The following is an 18,525-nucleotide window of genomic DNA, read 5'->3' on the forward strand; positions in this document are numbered from 1 at the left end:
TGAGAAGAATAAATGTCTGGCAGTGCTAAATTAAGGTTATAGAATGATTTTTTTGTTTTGATCAGACTTGGTTTAAAGAATTAACGAGATGCCTGTGATCTATTTCTCTATAGCCATGACCCAATACTGTGTTAATTATATCAGTCATATTACTTATATTAATTACCCTGAAGAGTATCAAAAATGTACCAAAACATGCACATGATGCCCAACAAGGCTGGAACACCTAAAAACGTGTCACAGTTAGACCAGGTAAGGGTGATTTTGTGGGGGAAATTAAAGAGGGGTAATGCAAAGACATGCAATGGTGGGAGAAATAGTGGATTTTATACTTAAGTAAAAGTAGCATATGCTAAAGTGTTAAAATACCCTGTTAAAATGAAAAGGCATGCATTCAAAATAAAGTATATCATTTTATAAAGTATTATAAAGTAAACGTACATCAAAATATACGTAAGTACCAAAAGTAGAAGTACTTGTTAAGTTTAATCGCCCATTTTAGAATCATATTAATTCAATGGATTATGACTAGTGACGAGTTATTGTGTCACAGCTGGTAAAAGTAGCGCTTTTTTCATTACTTTTTATACTTATTATTTTTAACCTATAATAATAAATCACTGTAAATGTTATCATTTATATTTTGTTTTAGATAATAATGTAAATCTGCAAAGTGAGTAACCATGTGAGATAAAAGTAGTGAAGTAAAACAATATATTTGGCCTTTAAAATGTAGTGGAAATTAAGCATAAAGTAGCATAATATTAAAATACTCAGTTTAAGTACACAAGTACCTCTGAATTGTACTATAATGAGTACATGTACTTGATCACCTTCCACCACTGCCTGTATACAAGGTTTTTAACACCAGTCAATAATAGGCTAATCAAGAACAGTTTAGCCTAGGCTATCCAAGAAGTGTTGCTCACTTCTGCTACTGCTCATAACAGCCTTCCTTAATTATACAGAACAAATAAAGAACAATTAATATAGTGTTTGGATCAAATAAGGATAATTTGTGAAGAACAATACTTACCATGCACTATTTTGTCACACACTTCCTGGTCTTGAGGGGCACATGGGGTAAAGGGGAATTGGTTCCGTCTTAACGCTGATTAGACGTGCGGGACCTCAGAGGAGGACTCGCGGTGAGACGTGACGTCATGCTGAGCCGTTTTCCGGTTTGCTCGGCTGTCAGGTATAAAAGCTGCTCGGCGGGTCTCCGGTCCGCTGACGGTGAGAGGAGGCAGACAGCTGCAGCATGCCTTTGAACGGAGCAGGAGTCCAGCAGACTGAAGGCTCCACGCCAGCATCTCCCACAGGTAACCACACTTTAAGGGTCTATAACAGCTTTCAATTCACCTTATGGGGATTTAAGTGGAAATAATGGATTTTTGTAAACTTCAAATGAAGAAGCTTTTAGTTAATGTGCAACTTAACTCACCATGAACCATAATGTGTATCCATTCTTAACAAACTAATTTATTGAATTTCCATTTTAATGTACTAATACAGTTATTATTCATTTATCTTATTTATTTTTTGAATTATGCTTTACCTTTGGTTATTTCTGGTTGGAAACAGGTCAATGAATAAGCTGTAAAGTGAACAATTCTGCACATTATTCAAACTGTCTTTACAATGTTTTAGCTATTGTTAGCTATTATCTGAAAGTACCAAATGGAATAAAAAATAAAGAGAATAATTTAGACAGCTCAATGTTAGGCTTTAAATGATCTGTTCTTTGATATGAATGGAGCTAGATCTTTATGAATGTCCTTAGCTGTGAATAAGATACTAAAGAAAATACTAAATTCTGGTTTATCTAGATTACAGGAAACAAAACACATAAGTAAGTAAATACTGTGACATTTGAATGTTTTCTATACATCCCTGTGTACGCAAGGTGGAATATTCTTTATCACTTTTTTTTTCTCTCACAAAACTCTTCACTATTTCTTACCCTTGCGCCTGGGTGAAATTGAAGCTTACATTTTTCTTGCAAATATGTAAAGCACAACTCTGGTGATATTTTGCCAGACCTCTGTCCGAATGAGGCCATTTGAGTCCACAGCTCAGAGCCAGCCCGACTTAGCGGTGCCAGTCGTGACCCTCGACCCTGTGGTGTTACTCTGCTAAGAGTGCCAATGCCTCATTTGGCAAACTTCTCTCCAGTGGGATGGGATGGCATTTTACACATACAAGGAGCCTGTGTTACTCAGTGATCCTGATATTAACTTTTACAATCGTGTGTTCACACACACAGCACAGTGTAATGGTATAGTCAGATGCATGCATGAAAAGAAGCTTGACTCGCTGCCATGTGGGTTTTTTAGAAGCAAAGGAGGACAACATGACTGACAACGGCCACCAGCAGCAGTCTGATAACGGGTGCAACCACCAAAGTCCAAACCAGAACCACAAACCACAGCATGGAGACGGACCTGAGACGCAGACCCTGCCCATGCCAGTCCCAGACCCCCAAATTCAGTACACTAAGGTTTTTTTTGTAATCTTCATTTTAACGTGTATTGTGTATCTTGGGGGGCAGTCCTACTGGCATATATATTGTGAGTTGTATCATCTGGTCTGTATTTGCCCATGTCATTGTGTACCAGTCATTTTGTAAAATTTAGTATTTGTGGTTTACTTCAAAAAGTTAATGAATAATATTGTTTATCATCTTACAGAATAATAGATATGTGGTTTTAACAAGATGAAACAAAATTAACAATATAATATGTATTGGTGTTCTATAAGAAGGTGTACTGTTGAAGGTAATAACCTGGAAATACACTACAAGCTTTAAAACATGCAGATCTCTTCGAAGTTATCAGAGCATGCAGTACCACTCCCACTAAACACAGAGCCTTTTATTCATTCTGTCAGGCTGAAAAGAGCTGAGACTGAGAGGGGAATACCATCACTTCTTTATACCAAAATTAACTTGAAGAATCTAAGCATATTCGTATTTTCTAACTCTTCTCTGATATCATAGTTGTTCATCAATAACGAGTGGCATGAGTCCTGCAGTGGGAGAAAGATTCCTGTGTATAATCCCGCCACAGGGACGCTGCTCTGTGAAGTGGAGGAGGCTGACACAGTGAGTATTATACATCCATTTTCCCTGTTAACGGATTTTTGTTGAAGTTTTTCCTTATCTTGATCAAGGTTTTAAGTACAGAGGGAGTCATATACTGCTCTGTTTGTATAACCCCTTGAGGAAAATGTGTGATTGTTTGGTTTTGGGACATACAGTATGAATGGAATCAACCAGATTTTTCTGACCACCTCCTTACCTTTAATCTCTTGTAGGAAGATGTGGATGAGGCAGTGAGGAGTGCCAGAGCCGCCTTTCAGATGGGGTCACCATGGCGATCGATGGACGCCTCAGACCGAGGTCAACTACTCAACAAACTCGCTGACCTAGTGGAGAGAGACCGGCTTCTACTAGCAGTGAGAACGCACTACATAATGTCTCAATTTGAATGTATTCCCTTTACTCCTTTTTGGAGTGATATATCATCTGGTTATTACAGTAGAGAACTGGCACTTGTATTTACATTTCTGTGTTTTTACTTGTAGACACTAGAGGCTCTGGATTCTGGCAAAGTGTTTCTCATGGCATATTTTGTAGATCTGATGGCCACAATCAAAACTTTGAGATATTATGGTGGCTGGGCAGACAAGATTCACGGAAAAACCATCCCTGTTGGTGAGTCTCCATACTGCCATGTTTGTCAATTGCATGTTGTAACATAACAAATTCACAGGGTGTTCAAAGCTATCGTTATTGTTTTGTAGATGGAGAATATTTTACTTACACACGACATGAGCCCATTGGAGTCTGTGGCCAGATCATTCCTGTGAGTAGAAATACAGAGTTAATGATTATATATTATACTGACAGAAAAATATGGATGTTACAAATTGTTGCAACTTTAAAATGTTTATGTTTTTCTGCCAACAGTGGAATTTCCCGGTGATGATGTTTGCTTGGAAGATTGCTCCTGCTCTGTGCTGTGGGAACACTTTAGTCATCAAACCTGCAGAACAGACCCCATTATCAGCCCTGCACATGGCTGCACTCATCAAAGAGGTACCTGTATTATCACTGTTTCCCCCCTACAATGATACAAGAACAAAGAACATGTGGACAAAAGCTATAAACTTGCATTTATAGATTGCAGAGACCTACGCAGCTGTAAAAGTAGAAAGACTGCTAAAGATGTGTGTCTCAATTCAATATAAAATGGTGGCTCTCCCTCCGCCTCTCGGTGTTCAGGCTGGTTTTCCTCCAGGAGTGGTGAATGTGGTGCCAGGTTATGGACAGACAGCAGGCTGCGCCATTTCCCACCACATGGACATCGACAAAATAGCCTTCACCGGATCTACTGCTGTAAGTATCTATCTCTGCAAATGTATACTAATTTCTGTTGTAGTGTTTTGATTACACTGTGATTCTCACTCTGTCGCCCTCGGTTGCCAGGTTGGGAAACTGATCCAGAGGGCGGCAGGTGACAGCAACCTCAAAAGAGTCACCCTAGAACTGGGTGGCAAAAACCCAAACATTATCTTTTCTGACTGTGACTGTGAGTAGAAACTATTACTGGATTACTTCAAATAAATAAATGGACCATGAGTTTCTCAAAAACATTCAGAAGGATTCATACTTGGCTGGTGTACATATTTCTGAGACTGAAGGAAATGCAGTGTTGATACTGAGCTCTGCAGGATATATTTACTCTGAGATCATTTACAGGATCAACATACTTATTTATACCCATGATTTCCTAAACATTACCAATTATTTTGGTGCCTAAACTAACCAAACAGCAAATGCTTTGAGGGCGTGTCCAGTAATAGTGTCAGCCTGCTGATGGACTTTGGTAATATGTTTCTGTCACAGCGCTAAACAGCATGCTGTGTACAGCTTGCTAAGTAGGTGCAGTGTCAAGTGTATTGTTGTTTGGTTGAGCAGTTCTCCACAAAGCTGTTCTGAACAGGCATGTTTTTAAAGGGGCCTGATCAAGTACACTGTGGATCATAACAGGGATTGGATTTTTCAATACATTGTTCATGCGGACAAGATGCTTTACAATGGACTTGACTCTTTTTACTTTCATCTAAAAGCTGCACATGTCTATCTCACAGTAGAGCATGCAGTGGAGCAGGCCCACAGTGGCCTGTTCTTTAACCAGGGCCAGTGCTGTCTGGCTGGATCCAGGGTGTTTGTAGAAGAACCCATCTACGAGGAGTTTGTCCATCGCAGTGTGGAGAAGGCCAGAGGGAAAGTCCTGGGAAACCCACTGCTGCCGGGGGTTGACCACGGACCACAGGTACGGCATGAAGTTAGGCTACAGTATCTCTTTAAATGTCTCCACTACCACTTAACCGCACGTGTTATGTGCAAAGAGCACATTTGAATAGAGCTTTTGTTTTCTGCAGATTGACCAGAAGCAGTTTGATAAGATAATGGAGCTGATAGAAAGCGGGAAGAGGGAGGGAGCCACGCTGGAGTGTGGAGGGTCTGCATGGGGTCAGCAGGGACTTTTCATCCAACCCACTGTCTTCTCAAATGTCACAGATGACATGCGCATCGCCAAAGAAGAGGTAATGTGCTCTAAAACACACACCCACACTCAATGGATTATCTGTGTCCTCAATCTGCTACTGTGTTCTTATTTTGTACTCCACAAGAACATTTTTAATTATTGTCAAATGTTTCCCTCCTGCACGTCTCAGATTTTTGGTCCAGTGCAGCTGATCATGTGTTTCCGAACGACCCGTGAGGTTATCCAGAGAGCCAACGCCACGCAGTACGGCCTGGCAGCAGGAGTGTTCACTAACGACATCGACAAAGCCCTAACTGTCTCTTCTGCTCTGCAGGCTGGCATGGTGTGGTATGGACAACATCTTCTTAAATTCACCTAACAGTGATGAGTTGGTTAACAGTAGAGCTGGGGTATCTGCTGTGCAAACCCTCAAAGAAACCTAACTAAAGAAATATTAGACTTTAATAATATATTTCCATTTTGCGACATTTTAATGGCTTGTGTAAAATGATGGCACATTTTATGTAATGAATTGAAACTCTTTCTTTTAGGGTAAATTGCTACAATGCCATGAGTGTTCAGTGTCCCTTTGGTGGCTTCAAGATGTCCGGGAATGGGAGAGAACTGTGAGTAATACCATTATATCTCAGCTTTTGCATGACTTGTACTCAAAGGTGTACGTTTGGCTTCAGAGGTGTGGATATTTCATTGCATTGCATGTATTTAGCTGACTAATAAGACTGAATAAGTGTGTTCACCAATGTTGGACACACAATAAGGTCAGTATATTGCACTAATATCACCAATAAACCTCTTTCTACTAAAAGTCCTTTCACACATTATCTTGATTTGATGATAAATTATTGCATTACTTAAGGAGAATTATCTGTAAAAAAAAAAACATTTATCCTATTAGCTAAAGAAATAGAGTTGAGGAAACTTTTTTCAGCCCAAACCATGAATTGGAAATGTTGCTCATTTAATTTTGCTTACATAATCAGTGGTGTCTTTTGTTTTCTTTCAGGGGGGAATATGCTCTTCAGGAGTACACAGAGGTCAAGGCAGTCACCATCAAAATCTCCCAGAAGAACTCATAAAAGCGTAATTTCCAAGGACTGAATTTCTCATGTCATTTGAATTCTCTGCTGCCCCATGGCTTCACATCCACCACACACATTGTGCAATAATCATATTGCACCCGGATGTTTTGAAGGCATCATCAATTCTGTCTCTCCATGAACATTTACTACTGTAATTTCTCCTCTGATACACCTATTTTTTCAAATTTGTGTCTCTTAGCTTAGTGGCGATTCGTTTATGCATTTTCCTCTAGTGTGTATCTACATTTATTTAACTGTGGCTAGTGAACAGCATGTTCTCTGTAGTAGTCAGTTTTGTGTATTTTAACCCGTTTATATTCAGTGAAATAATTAATTAAATAGCACTTTGCCTGAAAATAATTACTTTTAATAGGTGTCATACAAAAAATAGAAATACATTTTACATACTATTTACATGGATTTACAAGGAACCAGTAAACCTTGCAATGCAGTAAACACAATCATGTTTTTTCTTTACAATGTGTTGTAGTACAACTAGAATTACAGATCATGTCTGTGTCCGACATTATGTGATTTAACTGTGTAGGCTGTGTCATTTAAATAATTATAGACATTTTAAGATATTAATTACACAGCATGTTTGAAAACACTAGTCATAGCGCCTTTCAAGGCAAAAAAGCTACTCTTAAATAAATTAATGAATATTTATAAATGTATTCTGTTGATCAATAAGAATCAATAAGAATAAAACAATCAGATTTTTGCAGAAACAACCTCCATGTACAGTATGACTGACTGCAGTGCTCATGTTAGCAGACATGTTATCTGTGGGGAATTGTAGGTAACGTCTGGATTTTAGTCCTTGAACATGTCTCTTATCGACTGGGATGTCCCCCCCGACCTCTTCCTCTTCCTCTCCCAGGTCCAGGTTGGGGACTCCTAGCATTTCCAGGAGGCCCTCTTCTTGGCCCCGGGGCGCGGGTGACTGGAGCCCTGGGGTTAGGGGCAGCCAGGGACACGTCCTTCTGCAGGTTAACTCCTCTTGCTGCTGCACCCGGCTTTATTTTGGGAGACTTGGCGCCTTTATCAACTATGACATCTGAGAGAGTAAAAAGAGCTGTGAGAAAAGTCGTGTGCAAATTGGCTCATGGCATGTGCATAAAGAAAGATAATTGTGTGTACCAGGAGGGGGCTCTTCCTCAACGGGAGGCGGTATTAGAGACTTGTTAGGCAGCAGGTCCTCCAGGTCTTTCATCACTTCATTAGTGCTGTCCTTGTTGTTCCTGCGGTTCTTCTCCTCGTCTCGGGCCTAAAGTTTCCACCGATTATTGAGACAGACATTTTTTTTATTGAATCTTGAACACAGTAAATATAATAAAAAAGATGGAAACAATATGGTGAGAACGCTCATACTGACCATTTTCATCTTCTTTTTAAGGTCAAGGTTTGCATTTTGGTATCCCTTTGACACTGCATTCAGGTAGTAGATCGCCAACCTGTTGTGCAGTGGTAAAGGTTCCTTAGGTTAAAGTTATAGTGTTAAATGTCACAACAGCTTAGACCAGAGTCAGGCTTTAAACACAAGGAAATAAACTAAGGTCACACCCTCCAAATGTTAATGTTTGAAGCCAAAAGAAAACAGATAACGGTAAACACACAAAATATAGAGATTTTAACATTTTGGACTTTAGTGCCCCCCTGTGGTAGTATGAAAAAAAACAATAGGACACAGGAGTGCATGCTACAACACACTGCCAATATTGTCTAAGAAGGATGTCATAATCACATGGAAACATTCAAACAAATCTGATTTGTAGAATTATGAATATGCAATGAAAATACACAAATAACAGATTTACTTCTGTAGTTAAGGGACATTTTAAAAGCTGAAATACAGAACATAAAATGTAATATTTTCAATGCCTTTATATATCTCCCTTTCTTATCCAGAACATGAAATAGCATTACACCTCAATTTGCCTTTTTTTTAGCAACAATACAACAAAATATTTTTCAGTCGATATATGAGAGATACTTACACCATGAGGAGGACAGCAGGCAGGATGAGTCCAGGGTTGGTGGCATATGTAAAAATGTTAGCCAAGAAAGGTGGCAGATCCTGTTCTATAGTCTCCATGATCACGTCGTACATTTTCCCCTGGCCACTAGGGGAAAACATGGATCAAATACAGAACACTGTTTGAGGTATAGCAAAGGTAATGTCAACCAAGTCGCAAATGTTACAAAGTTTTCTTTCTAAACTTATTCTGGTAGAGTGTTGTGAATTGATCCTTACAAATAAAGCAAATCAAACTAAACTGTGTTTTTGCACCAGTGTACTTCTAGGGCTGCAACAAAGTGAACATTTATAGTTTTTCACAAGCCAATAGTAGGCTAATGCATAAAAGGTTCATCATGTTCCACTTTAAATCATCATAACCAAAATAGGTAATACATTTGAGATACATGCTGTTACTGGAGTGTTACTGGAGGTTTCGGCAATTTATTTTCAGCTAAATGCGAATGACATCATACACAACATTCACACCATCTATGTTTAGCGTGTTAGTTTGCATGCTAATAGTTGCTTATTTGAATTTAACAAAAAATATAGCTGATGACGATGGGGACGGTGGGGATGGCATAAGCCTTTTCACAGTACAGCAAAAAGTGAACAATATGACCCTGTCACACTAAGACTTTGGGAACCATGACATTTTATGATAGTTGTTGAAATTGACCAATAGACATACTGCCAATACATAAAACATTTAAAAAGCATTGCATTTGGTTAAATAGACTCCATAGGTTTTAAATGGTGTTGGATAGATGCATTTAGTTAATTCACTGCATGCATCATGACGTATCACAACAGTCCAGCTTTTTTAATATCCATTTCAATATCATGTTGTTTTTTAATTCCACTGTCTGCATCGCTTACTGACCTGAAAGGCCCGCAGTCAAATGACGGAGACACGGTCATGATGGTGTAGACAACAGGCAGCAGACTGAGGAAAAGCACAAGCAGCAGCAGGCCCATGTAGAAGTTGTTAGACCGCGAGGCCTTGAAAACTCGCTCATGAGGAACGTTACAGCACATCACTGCCCAGCACTGGTAGTACATCGAGGACAGGAGACGCAACACGTTCAGACCCACCAGGCCTGGAGCGTAAAATGCTCCCATCCTTAGGAAAACAGCAGCAACATTATTTAGACAACATATAAACACAATCATTAGCTCTATTAGATGATACAGAAAGAGACAGAATATTAAATCAAGCATGCAGACGTGGGGTAATTCACCATATCATTCCTTGATTGAAGATCAGCCCCAGCACATTTCCACTGATGTCAAACTCTCCATATGAAGGCTGGAATCAACACAACCACATGATTAGAAAGCTCACATGACTTAATAAGAGCCACACTTGTTATGTTTCTCCTCTCTCTGTGACAATGTTTCTCTCTCTGTAATTAAGTTCTCTTTGCAGTGTCCTGTGTCACTGAATGTTAGGGATCAGCTGTCTTGCCAGATGTCATTGTATGGTATCAAGTTGAAAAGGATCCAATACGAACTGTGTTGTACTCAAACAGTGTTTAATAATAGCTGAATGGCATGGAAGCGATACATTAACAAATACTTAAAACCGTTTTTATTCACCATCATATAATGAACATTCAGCCACTTTAATGCAGATATGTTTAAAAACGATGTGTTTGAAGCACAAGACAAAGAAACTGTGTTATGTTTGTTGGTAAAAAAAAGAAAGTAAATGTATCAATCATTTAAATATTTGAAATAAAATTCACATATGTACACACTGACACACAGGAGTGCACAGGTACTCACAAATCCAGCCTCCAGGTCCCAGCACCAGCAGTAGTTAAGAAAGCGGACAATGACAGCTCGCGCAAAGTCACCAATCAAGATAGTTAAATATGTCACCTGCATGTCCGACACGATCAGCTTCACAAATCCCTACACAGGATCAGAAAGCAATGTGAAAAGCAGCAATAGAAAAATTAGACAACTGTTCTCTGCTGTGTGATTGAATGGATGGTCTGAAAAGAGGAATGATGCTGAAAACTGGAAAGAAATCTCACTGTCTAGACTCTACAGCATCTACTCCTATATGCATCTGTATTAGCACTCTCTAATTTCTCATTAACCATTCGACCAAAGTATAAAATATAAACCAACTACTGACTATTCCCACTGCATCCTCCCAGCAGGGTCCTCTGAGGACGTCCGCTGGGTGCACATTTGGAGGAGGCACATCTGTGGTGTTGTAATGGGAGCTGTAGTTGGTGTAGTATTGCTCAAAAGCCCAATCAGTGGCATTCTTGATGGACTTCTCTGTCTCCAACTGAAGAAGAGAAAACGCATTAAAGCATACTAAAGGCACCAATTCACACAATTCACACACAGAGATATACACCGTTTGCTGGATTCAGAGAAATTGTTGCATATTTCAGGAATAACTTTAAACTTTTTGGAGAGTTGGATGACAAGATCAATACCACTCTCATAATTCCTTGAAGCTTAAAAAAATGTGGTCCAACAAAAACTGTCCCTAAAACGGCAAATTGCATTTGTACACTTACAAACAAGAAAACAACATATCAAATTGTGATAAGGCAAATCTGTCACACCTTTTCATTAACCTCATCAAACAGGGCGAAGAGGAAGGTGTAAAGGTTTCCCAGGAAGAGGGCAAAGATTCGTCCCAGCTGCCACTTGAGGGCAATACGAGGGTGATAATCTTCCAATTCTGCGATGGTTTCAAACAGAGGAGGACACACCAGCCCCAGCAGAGACATCACAAACTCCACCTGATATATTACACGAGAGAGGGGGGGTTACTTATCTCATATTCCAAGCCTCAACAATTTCAGCTCTTTTTGTCATTTATAAAAGGATAATCCGTAAAATCATCATGAAGGTTAAAGGTGAACCACATATCTAAGGTCAACCTGCCTCGTTCTTTTCCAACCACGAAAGATTTTCCTTCTCCATTTTGGCAAAGTCCTGAGAACGCTTCACCACAAAGTAGATGAGGTATCCGCTTCCTCCCAGACTGCACATGATCAGAAAGTTTGCCAGGACCCTGAGGAACCGTCTGAGATGGATGTTCTCATCTTTCTGGTTCTCCTGCTCATCCAAAATGGATTCCTACAACGGGGCAAAAATAAATCAACAAAGTTTCAATTAATAAAAACTCAAAAGTGTTTTGGCATATAGTTGAATATTCCTGTCACTATAAAATCTTTCAAATACAACATATATTGCTAAATGGCTAAGACTTTTGTTGGTGAGGAAATTATCTCAAGTTCTTCCATGACGGATTTTTTTTATGTATGATTGTTTGATTTTTGTGTTTTTCTTGCTCATGTTGCAATGCGCATCTCCCAACACAAACACACACACACACACACACCTGCTAACCTTGAAGCTGGTTGTAATGGAGGCGTACTTATTGTCTGCAGTCTCTGGGTTTCCTATCAAGTAATCCCAGCTGGTGAACATCTTCCAGCTGAAAGTGAACTCTCCCTCCTCCGCACCGTCCCCTCCTTCATTGGCGTTACGAGCCATCCTGCGAAATTAAAATCCCCATATTGAAAATAAACAAACATCTCTTTCCTTTGAGGTACATCTGATTGTTTTGTGTCCTGCCTTACGTTCTTATGACAACCATCAGGCTGTATCCAAAGATGCCAACGCCCACCAGCAGGTATGACAGTGGGAGCCTGAACTGCAGCAGCCCGATCCTTCGATTGTTGTTGAAGTACCCGTAGAACAAAAAGGAATACTTGATGTATCCCTGTTGAAGTGTTCAAAGAGTCATACAAACAGACACATTACAGGGGTCAATCCTTGGTCCATTGCGTTTTACATTATACATAAATAACATAATTATTTCTAATCAACACTTCAATGTTATATTCTTTGCATTGATGATACCGCTTTATATTTCCCAGGTTCCATTCTAATTAAGGCCTTGTAAAATCTTCAGTCTGCCTTTGATGCTTTGCTTTCTAATTATCATTACATAAAAATGCAGAAATCACCAATGGGTTAGGGTTTGGGTTATTCTGCACCTATACCATTGATTCTGACTTTCCTTCCATCAAAACTTTAACTAACAGCAGACTGTCATTCAAGTTTCAAATTCAACATTTAACACAAATATTTGAAATCAAACTTCTAGTACTTAATAGATATGTCTGTTTTTTTCCATCTGTAAAACTATTGTGCACTTGATGTCTTTCCTTGAATATATACAAATCCTGTATTGTCACACTGTTCCATTAACCCAATTACTTTGCTTTATCACAAACTTCATTCTCATTGTTCTCTTTATCAAACGGTGAGGTGGATGTCATCACACTCTTATTCTCAATGAGACCAAATTAAGATGACATAAAAACCATTAAAAAAACTCCCGAAAACGGCTTTCCCACATTTTGAACAAGGCTAAACAAAGATTAAGTAAAAAAAACAATAACATCTTGTTAAGAACAAATCAAGACAGCCTTGGGTCTCCAGCCATGCTGTGAATACATTCAACCAAGCTAAGATCCTTACTCCAAAGTCATTGAGCACAGAGAAGTCCATGGCTGTTTCCTGCTCTTCTCGGGGCACAGTTTTCCTGGGAATTGAGCCATAGGGAAGACCCATAATAATCTAAACAGAGGAAAGGAAAGGTGAGAAAGGAAAGCTGAAAACGTGAACAATGTCTGCTGCATCAAGAACCACCTGATAACGTTTACTAGAAAAAAGGCTTTACCTCAGGCAGCACCACCAGGCCAAACATGAGCCCAAACAGGACCATATTCAGACCATACATCCACCTCAGGAAAATAAAGTAGGAGGCCACTGATGACCCGAAGTGACCTATGATACGGGAGACAGAGAACTTGACTTTGCAATGTAGTTATATTAGAAACAGTAAGATCCTTTTTTACAACTATGTCAAAGTAGTACTTACTTTCTACTTCCTTTATCTTTCGCTCCCAGGGTATACAGGCTGTTTTGAAGTTCTCAAAGTCACGTTTAAATTTGATTAGTTTCTGAAATAAAATAAAAAGGTTTCAAATAGTTAATTCCATAATATCATCCTCGTTATAAAGTTGTTGTTGTTCTTTGAGTGTTGCACAATGAGCAGATTACCTTGGCCATCATGACTTTGTACGCATACAGCTTCCTGCCTTTTCCTTTCCCGAGAGCTCCTTCAAATTTTTCAACAAACTCCTGAGCTTCCCTGTCAGGTAATATAAACAACAATGAAAAAAAGTGAGCAACATCCAACTGAAAAGCATGATCTATTCAACCAAGGACTGAATTAGTCATTGGCTAAAGGGAACACAGGAAAATGATGATTGATGATGCAATTCATATGGTGAGAGCATCAGGAGGAAGAGTTGGCAAGCAGCAGGTGAGTTAGCCACAACAACATGCATTAAACAGTGTCAAGCTCATTAACAATTTAAGGCAGTCCACCTATCGGGTTGTCTTGCTTACACTGATCTTTACATAGAGCAACGTACGTGTGTACACTAACCTACATTGGCCCTGGCCCAGCATTGTAACCTCTTCTCACACTTAGAGGAAGATGTGTAACAGGCTGAATTACACCCAGCGTAGTGTTTGCTGCTGCTGCGTGTTTACCTGAGATTTACAGACTGTCCTTATGTCTCATGTGAGAGAATGTCCATGATGGCATAAAATTGTGTTTGTGGATAGACAAATATCTTCCTGGATCTAATAAATTTTAGGGCTTTCCAAAGGATGTGTTTTAGCATTAAGAGCTTTTATCTAGAGTAGAATTTAATGTATCAGAAAAAATAAGATTCATCTGGCAAACCATAGCATTCTCGTCTAAGAAAATTCTTATTTGAGTGATAAGCAAGTTATTGTCCCGTTTACTTAAGGAATAATAACTTTGATTTGCAATATAACCAAATGGGATCATAGGAAACATGCTCTGACTTTTAGTAGTTCGTTTTGAGTTTTCATAGATCACAGCACTGATAAAGAGAAGTACAAAACAGCTTGGTTAGAGATTAACACGTTTTAATAACCAATGATCAACATCACATGTGATGGCATTTAGGGAAGTGGGTGTAAGAAAAAATGAAAGCAAGAACAAAAACTATATGAAAAAACTAAATGCAACAGCAACCACAAGTGGACAGGCAGAGAATGTGAGTTTTGTGTTTTGGTTTTTACTTGAGCAGTACAAGTCTCCTCTTCATGCGCCAGGGTTTGTTTCTTAATGTAGCGATCAGTTTCTTCTTCTCCTCCACCTGTTCCTTCAGGGCTTCCATCTCTCCCTCCGACAGCGACTCTTCATCAGAACCAGAGGAGGAGGAGGAGGAAGAGCTGATAAAGGAAAAGAGCTGTCACATGCCATGGCTTTGACATCTTAACCTGTGATGGTGTTGTGTTTCTTGCATTGTAAATCACTTTTTGGGCTACAATATTTCAGACTACAGTTTGAAGTCAGTATTCAGTTTTGCACCCATTGTCTTGACATCACGTTTGTAAGAGAACATTTTTCAATGCGAGATCAGGCAAGTTTATACCTTAGTCTTTCAATACCGTGGGTATCCAAGACTCATACAGTTGTAATACATTTAATTCTCAAGTAAATTGTCTTTTCATCTGGCACCATCATGAGGTTGTGTGTGCAATGGTTTGGGTCACAATAAGGCTTCACGAGGAAATCCATTGTTTCCCTATGTAGTGGCACGTCTGGTGTGAGCTCCTCTCTTTTGCTGTGTTTTCAAAGTTAAAATGTTGTCAACTTTTCAGCGCAAAGCTTGGAGTGGCACCGATTGTCATCGTCATACTTGTGTAAAAATGTGTGAATACTGGAGGTTAGATTTGGTCTACAGTAATGGTCATGGACACGGCACATTTCAAATGTTTTTCTTCATGACAAACATTTGAAATGTTGACAGTTATTCTATCAGTTATTTGTTACCTTTTATGCTGCACTTGTTTGTTTGTTTTATTTCTACAAAAATTAAGTTATGATATCAAATCGTTTTTTAGCAGAGTCACCGTATGGATTCAAAATGTTGCTACAAAAATGTAAAACGTGTTCCTTATTGAGACTGGATAGTCAGAGCTGGATGTAAGCTGCATTTAAAAATGCAGCCAACTCCCAGCCAATAAAACAGTAGGAAGATCTGATGTCTCAGGATGTTTTGTCCTGTTGCCTTTATATTAAGGCAGCAGTAAATTATGGATGAAGAAATTAGATTACACCATCCACCGTAGCAGCCAAAAATCTGTAACATGCTGACATGCTGACGGAATTAAGTCTTTAACTTAATTATGCATTTCTGGCTATAGATATACATACAAGCCAATATTAAACTGTTCTCAGTACATAAACAGTACATGACTGCTAATATGCTACATTGAAAACTAACTAGATAACCTCTTAAAGGGGCTCTATTATGCCCAGGGGCTTAATAGAGAATAGAGAATTAAGGGAATGCCTCTGAATGAAAAAAAGCCCATCCGGGTGTGTGAAGAGTGCAGGGAGGTCAGAGAATACTGCACCTGCTTATCTTCCCATTCTTCTTTTTCTTGTCCTTCTCCCCACCTTTATCCTTCCCTTGTTTCCCTTTAACATTCCCCTTCTCTTTGTTCTGCTCCTCCTGATCCTTTTTGGACCCGGCTGTCCCTTGCTTTCTTCTTTTCTTTTTGTCTTCTTTGCTCTCCTCGTCGCTCTCCTCCTTAGCTTTCTTCCTGGAAGTTTTTCTTTTCACACTCCGCTTGTCTTCCTCGTCGCCTTCATCGCTGTCCTGTGGCTTGGTCTTCTTCCTTCGTCCTTTCTTCCTTGGTGCCTCATCCTCATCTTCGTCATCCTCGTCATCCTCGCTGACCTTTTTGGCTTTACGTTGTGGTTTGGCTCTTCTGTTTTGAGCTCTCCTCCTGGCCTCGTCTGAGAAAAAAACATGCACATTATAAGTAAACAGCTGAAAATTCATCCAACGTGACATCAGGTAATAATAATACTATAATTTAATTATAGCTCATCAATAGTACAAAGTATTCAAAGGACGCGGTGCAAAAAGATCATCTGAAATTGTTTTATTAAGTCTCTATCAAAGAGGAATGTTTTAAAGTTGCAACTAATCTTGGACAAGAGAAGCAAAATAGGGAAAAACACAGTGGTATTTATACTTATTTGTTCATAATATTCTTGAAAAAGATCATGACATGGTCAAATCCTGCTCCATTGAATTGCTTCTCTGATGAAAAGCAAACAAACTCACCTTCACTTCCACTGTCTGATACAGCATCAACCTCCATCCCAACTGGGAACATGTAGAGCAAAAAGCACAAATGAAGAGGATACATCTCAACCCAAACAAAAACATGCCTTTTAATTGTTGTAGAGCAGAAGTTTAAAGTAGCACACAATAGAAATTGTCAAGCTAGGTACCTCCAAATTGTACTTAATTAAATGTAGTTACTGTCCAACACTTTCATAACCCCAAAATAATTAAGTTTACTCAGTGATTATCAAAAAGTAAATAGTTAGAGCTGAAGAGTGATTGTTAGAAACATTAAAAAAAACTGTTACTTTTATCAAAATAGCATGCAACAAATCTTCTTACCTTCTTCAACCCGAATGGCAGAATGGTTTTTCCTCTTTGGAGGCATTTTGCTGTGTCTCTTTTAGTTATTTCCTTTAGTTAGTCCTCGTCTGCTCACTTTTGCTTCCTCTCCTTCCATGAGTCACCCAGTTTAAAGGAGCTATAACACTTGTGATGGTACTGCGACAAAAAGCCAGGATACACACACACACACACACACACACACACACACACACACACACACACACACACACACACACACACACACACACACACACACACACACACACACACACACACACACACACACACACACACACACACACACACACATGCAGAAACAGGTGTTCCTCTGCTGAGCCTCCTTGACGACCGCCACAGACAACACAGGTCATTCGATTATAACAAGGAGCCCGAGAGAAAACAGGATCACACAATGGACTTGTCAATCAAAATGCAAATTGATATTTGACTTGAACAAGAGCTTGGACACAATCCACCTTCTCAAGTTTATTTAAATTGGATAATGGCTAACAATTTGTAAAGTTGTAATATCATTTGTGGGATCATACAAGACTTTGACACAGAAAAAAGAAGGTCATCATCGGCATCATCTGTGACCCAGAAATGAGACACCACAGCAATTGTTGACATGATGATCAGCTCCCATTAAAGTTAAATGAATGCTTAAGTAATCCTGAGTGAAAAGTGAAACAAGTCACTATACTTAAATATTGTAAGACTTCTCTGAGGGAGTGTGCTACAAGTAAACAAACAATAGTTACTCAGTGAACATGTAACTGCAATAACAGAGCTTTATTTAATGAAAAAATCCGTCAGTTTTACAAACCATTGATTAAAGGATAGGTTAACATTTTTTAAAGTTTATCTCAAAACAATTGTCACAAGCCCATGTGTAAATCGAAAGACCTAATTGATTGTTTTGTCCAAAGTTCAGCTAAAGTGAGCTCTTTGCAGTCTCAGTTAGTAGAGGGTGTTTTACAACTCATAGTCTTTTTTTTGTGTTGGAGTAAATATATTTTCGCTGTAACTCAACAAGGAAACACTTTGTACAAAAAGACTGACTAGGGCTTTGTAAAATACAATTTTTGTTTGACTGCTAAAGCCTCTTATTGGCCATATAAGAGATCCAGTTTGCCATAGTTTCAGGAGTGACTTATCACTGATTGGCATATCCTTTCATAAACAGATAATTATGTAAACATTAAAAAATGCTGGATAATGACTTAAGTTCACGTTCAAGCGCAGTATTCCAACCACTGAGATGCAGC

At 39.0% G+C, this 18,525-nt stretch overlaps 2 protein-coding genes across 2 annotated transcripts; one reads left to right on the plus strand and one right to left on the minus strand.

The window, feature by feature from the left end:
* Positions 1 to 1,173: 1,173 nt before the first annotated feature.
* Positions 1,174 to 7,368, plus strand: LOC117473247 (retinal dehydrogenase 1-like). The gene is made up of 14 exons (XM_034118775.1): positions 1,174 to 1,322; positions 2,337 to 2,500; positions 2,999 to 3,103; positions 3,316 to 3,456; positions 3,586 to 3,715; positions 3,805 to 3,866; positions 3,971 to 4,099; positions 4,286 to 4,399; positions 4,490 to 4,592; positions 5,155 to 5,339; positions 5,449 to 5,613; positions 5,746 to 5,903; positions 6,107 to 6,181; positions 6,580 to 7,368. Exons 1-14 carry the CDS (start codon positions 1,262 to 1,264, stop codon positions 6,650 to 6,652), a joined length of 1,665 nt encoding a protein of 554 aa, XP_033974666.1. The 5' UTR covers positions 1,174 to 1,261; the 3' UTR covers positions 6,653 to 7,368.
* Positions 7,369 to 7,377: 9 nt separating this feature from the next.
* Positions 7,378 to 17,373, minus strand: tmc2b (transmembrane channel-like 2b). The gene is made up of 20 exons (XM_034118774.1): positions 17,255 to 17,373; positions 16,910 to 16,951; positions 16,191 to 16,575; positions 14,847 to 14,999; positions 13,788 to 13,878; positions 13,606 to 13,687; positions 13,405 to 13,511; positions 13,203 to 13,301; positions 12,296 to 12,438; positions 12,063 to 12,210; positions 11,595 to 11,789; positions 11,270 to 11,449; positions 10,825 to 10,983; positions 10,467 to 10,595; positions 9,920 to 9,987; positions 9,562 to 9,801; positions 8,656 to 8,781; positions 8,034 to 8,112; positions 7,799 to 7,925; positions 7,378 to 7,706 (listed from the first exon to the last, which is right to left on the minus strand). The coding sequence occupies exons 1-20, from the start codon at positions 17,298 to 17,300 to the stop codon at positions 7,492 to 7,494; spliced, it is 2,814 nt and encodes a 937-aa protein (XP_033974665.1). The 5' UTR covers positions 17,301 to 17,373; the 3' UTR covers positions 7,378 to 7,491.
* Between the last annotated feature and the right edge of the window lie 1,152 nt (positions 17,374 to 18,525).

This window comes from Trematomus bernacchii, unplaced genomic scaffold, assembly GCF_902827165.1.
Source record: "Trematomus bernacchii unplaced genomic scaffold, fTreBer1.1, whole genome shotgun sequence".
NCBI classification, from domain to species: domain Eukaryota; kingdom Metazoa; phylum Chordata; class Actinopteri; order Perciformes; family Nototheniidae; genus Trematomus; species Trematomus bernacchii.

What these genes read in the sequence shown, in the direction of transcription:
- tmc2b (XM_034118774.1), bottom strand. Translation starts at nt 17,300, where the DNA reads ATGCCTCCAAAGAGGAAAAACCATTCTGCCATTCGGGTTGAAGAAG. An exon ending in CCATTACAACCAGCTTCAAG is followed by an intron (nt 11,790 to 12,062) that starts GTTAGCAGGTGT and finishes GCCCCGTTGTAG; the next exon opens with GAATCCATTTTGGATGAGCA. An exon ending in GGGACCTGGAGGCTGGATTT is followed by an intron (nt 9,988 to 10,466) that starts GTGAGTACCTGT and finishes TGTTGATTCCAG; the next exon opens with CCTTCATATGGAGAGTTTGA.
- LOC117473247 (XM_034118775.1), top strand. Translation starts at nt 1,262, where the DNA reads ATGCCTTTGAACGGAGCAGGAGTCCAGCAGACTGAAGGCTCCACGCCA. An exon ending in CACGCCAGCATCTCCCACAG is followed by an intron (nt 1,323 to 2,336) that starts GTAACCACACTT and finishes TGGGTTTTTTAG; the next exon opens with AAGCAAAGGAGGACAACATG. An exon ending in GGGTTGACCACGGACCACAG is followed by an intron (nt 5,340 to 5,448) that starts GTACGGCATGAA and finishes TGTTTTCTGCAG; the next exon opens with ATTGACCAGAAGCAGTTTGA.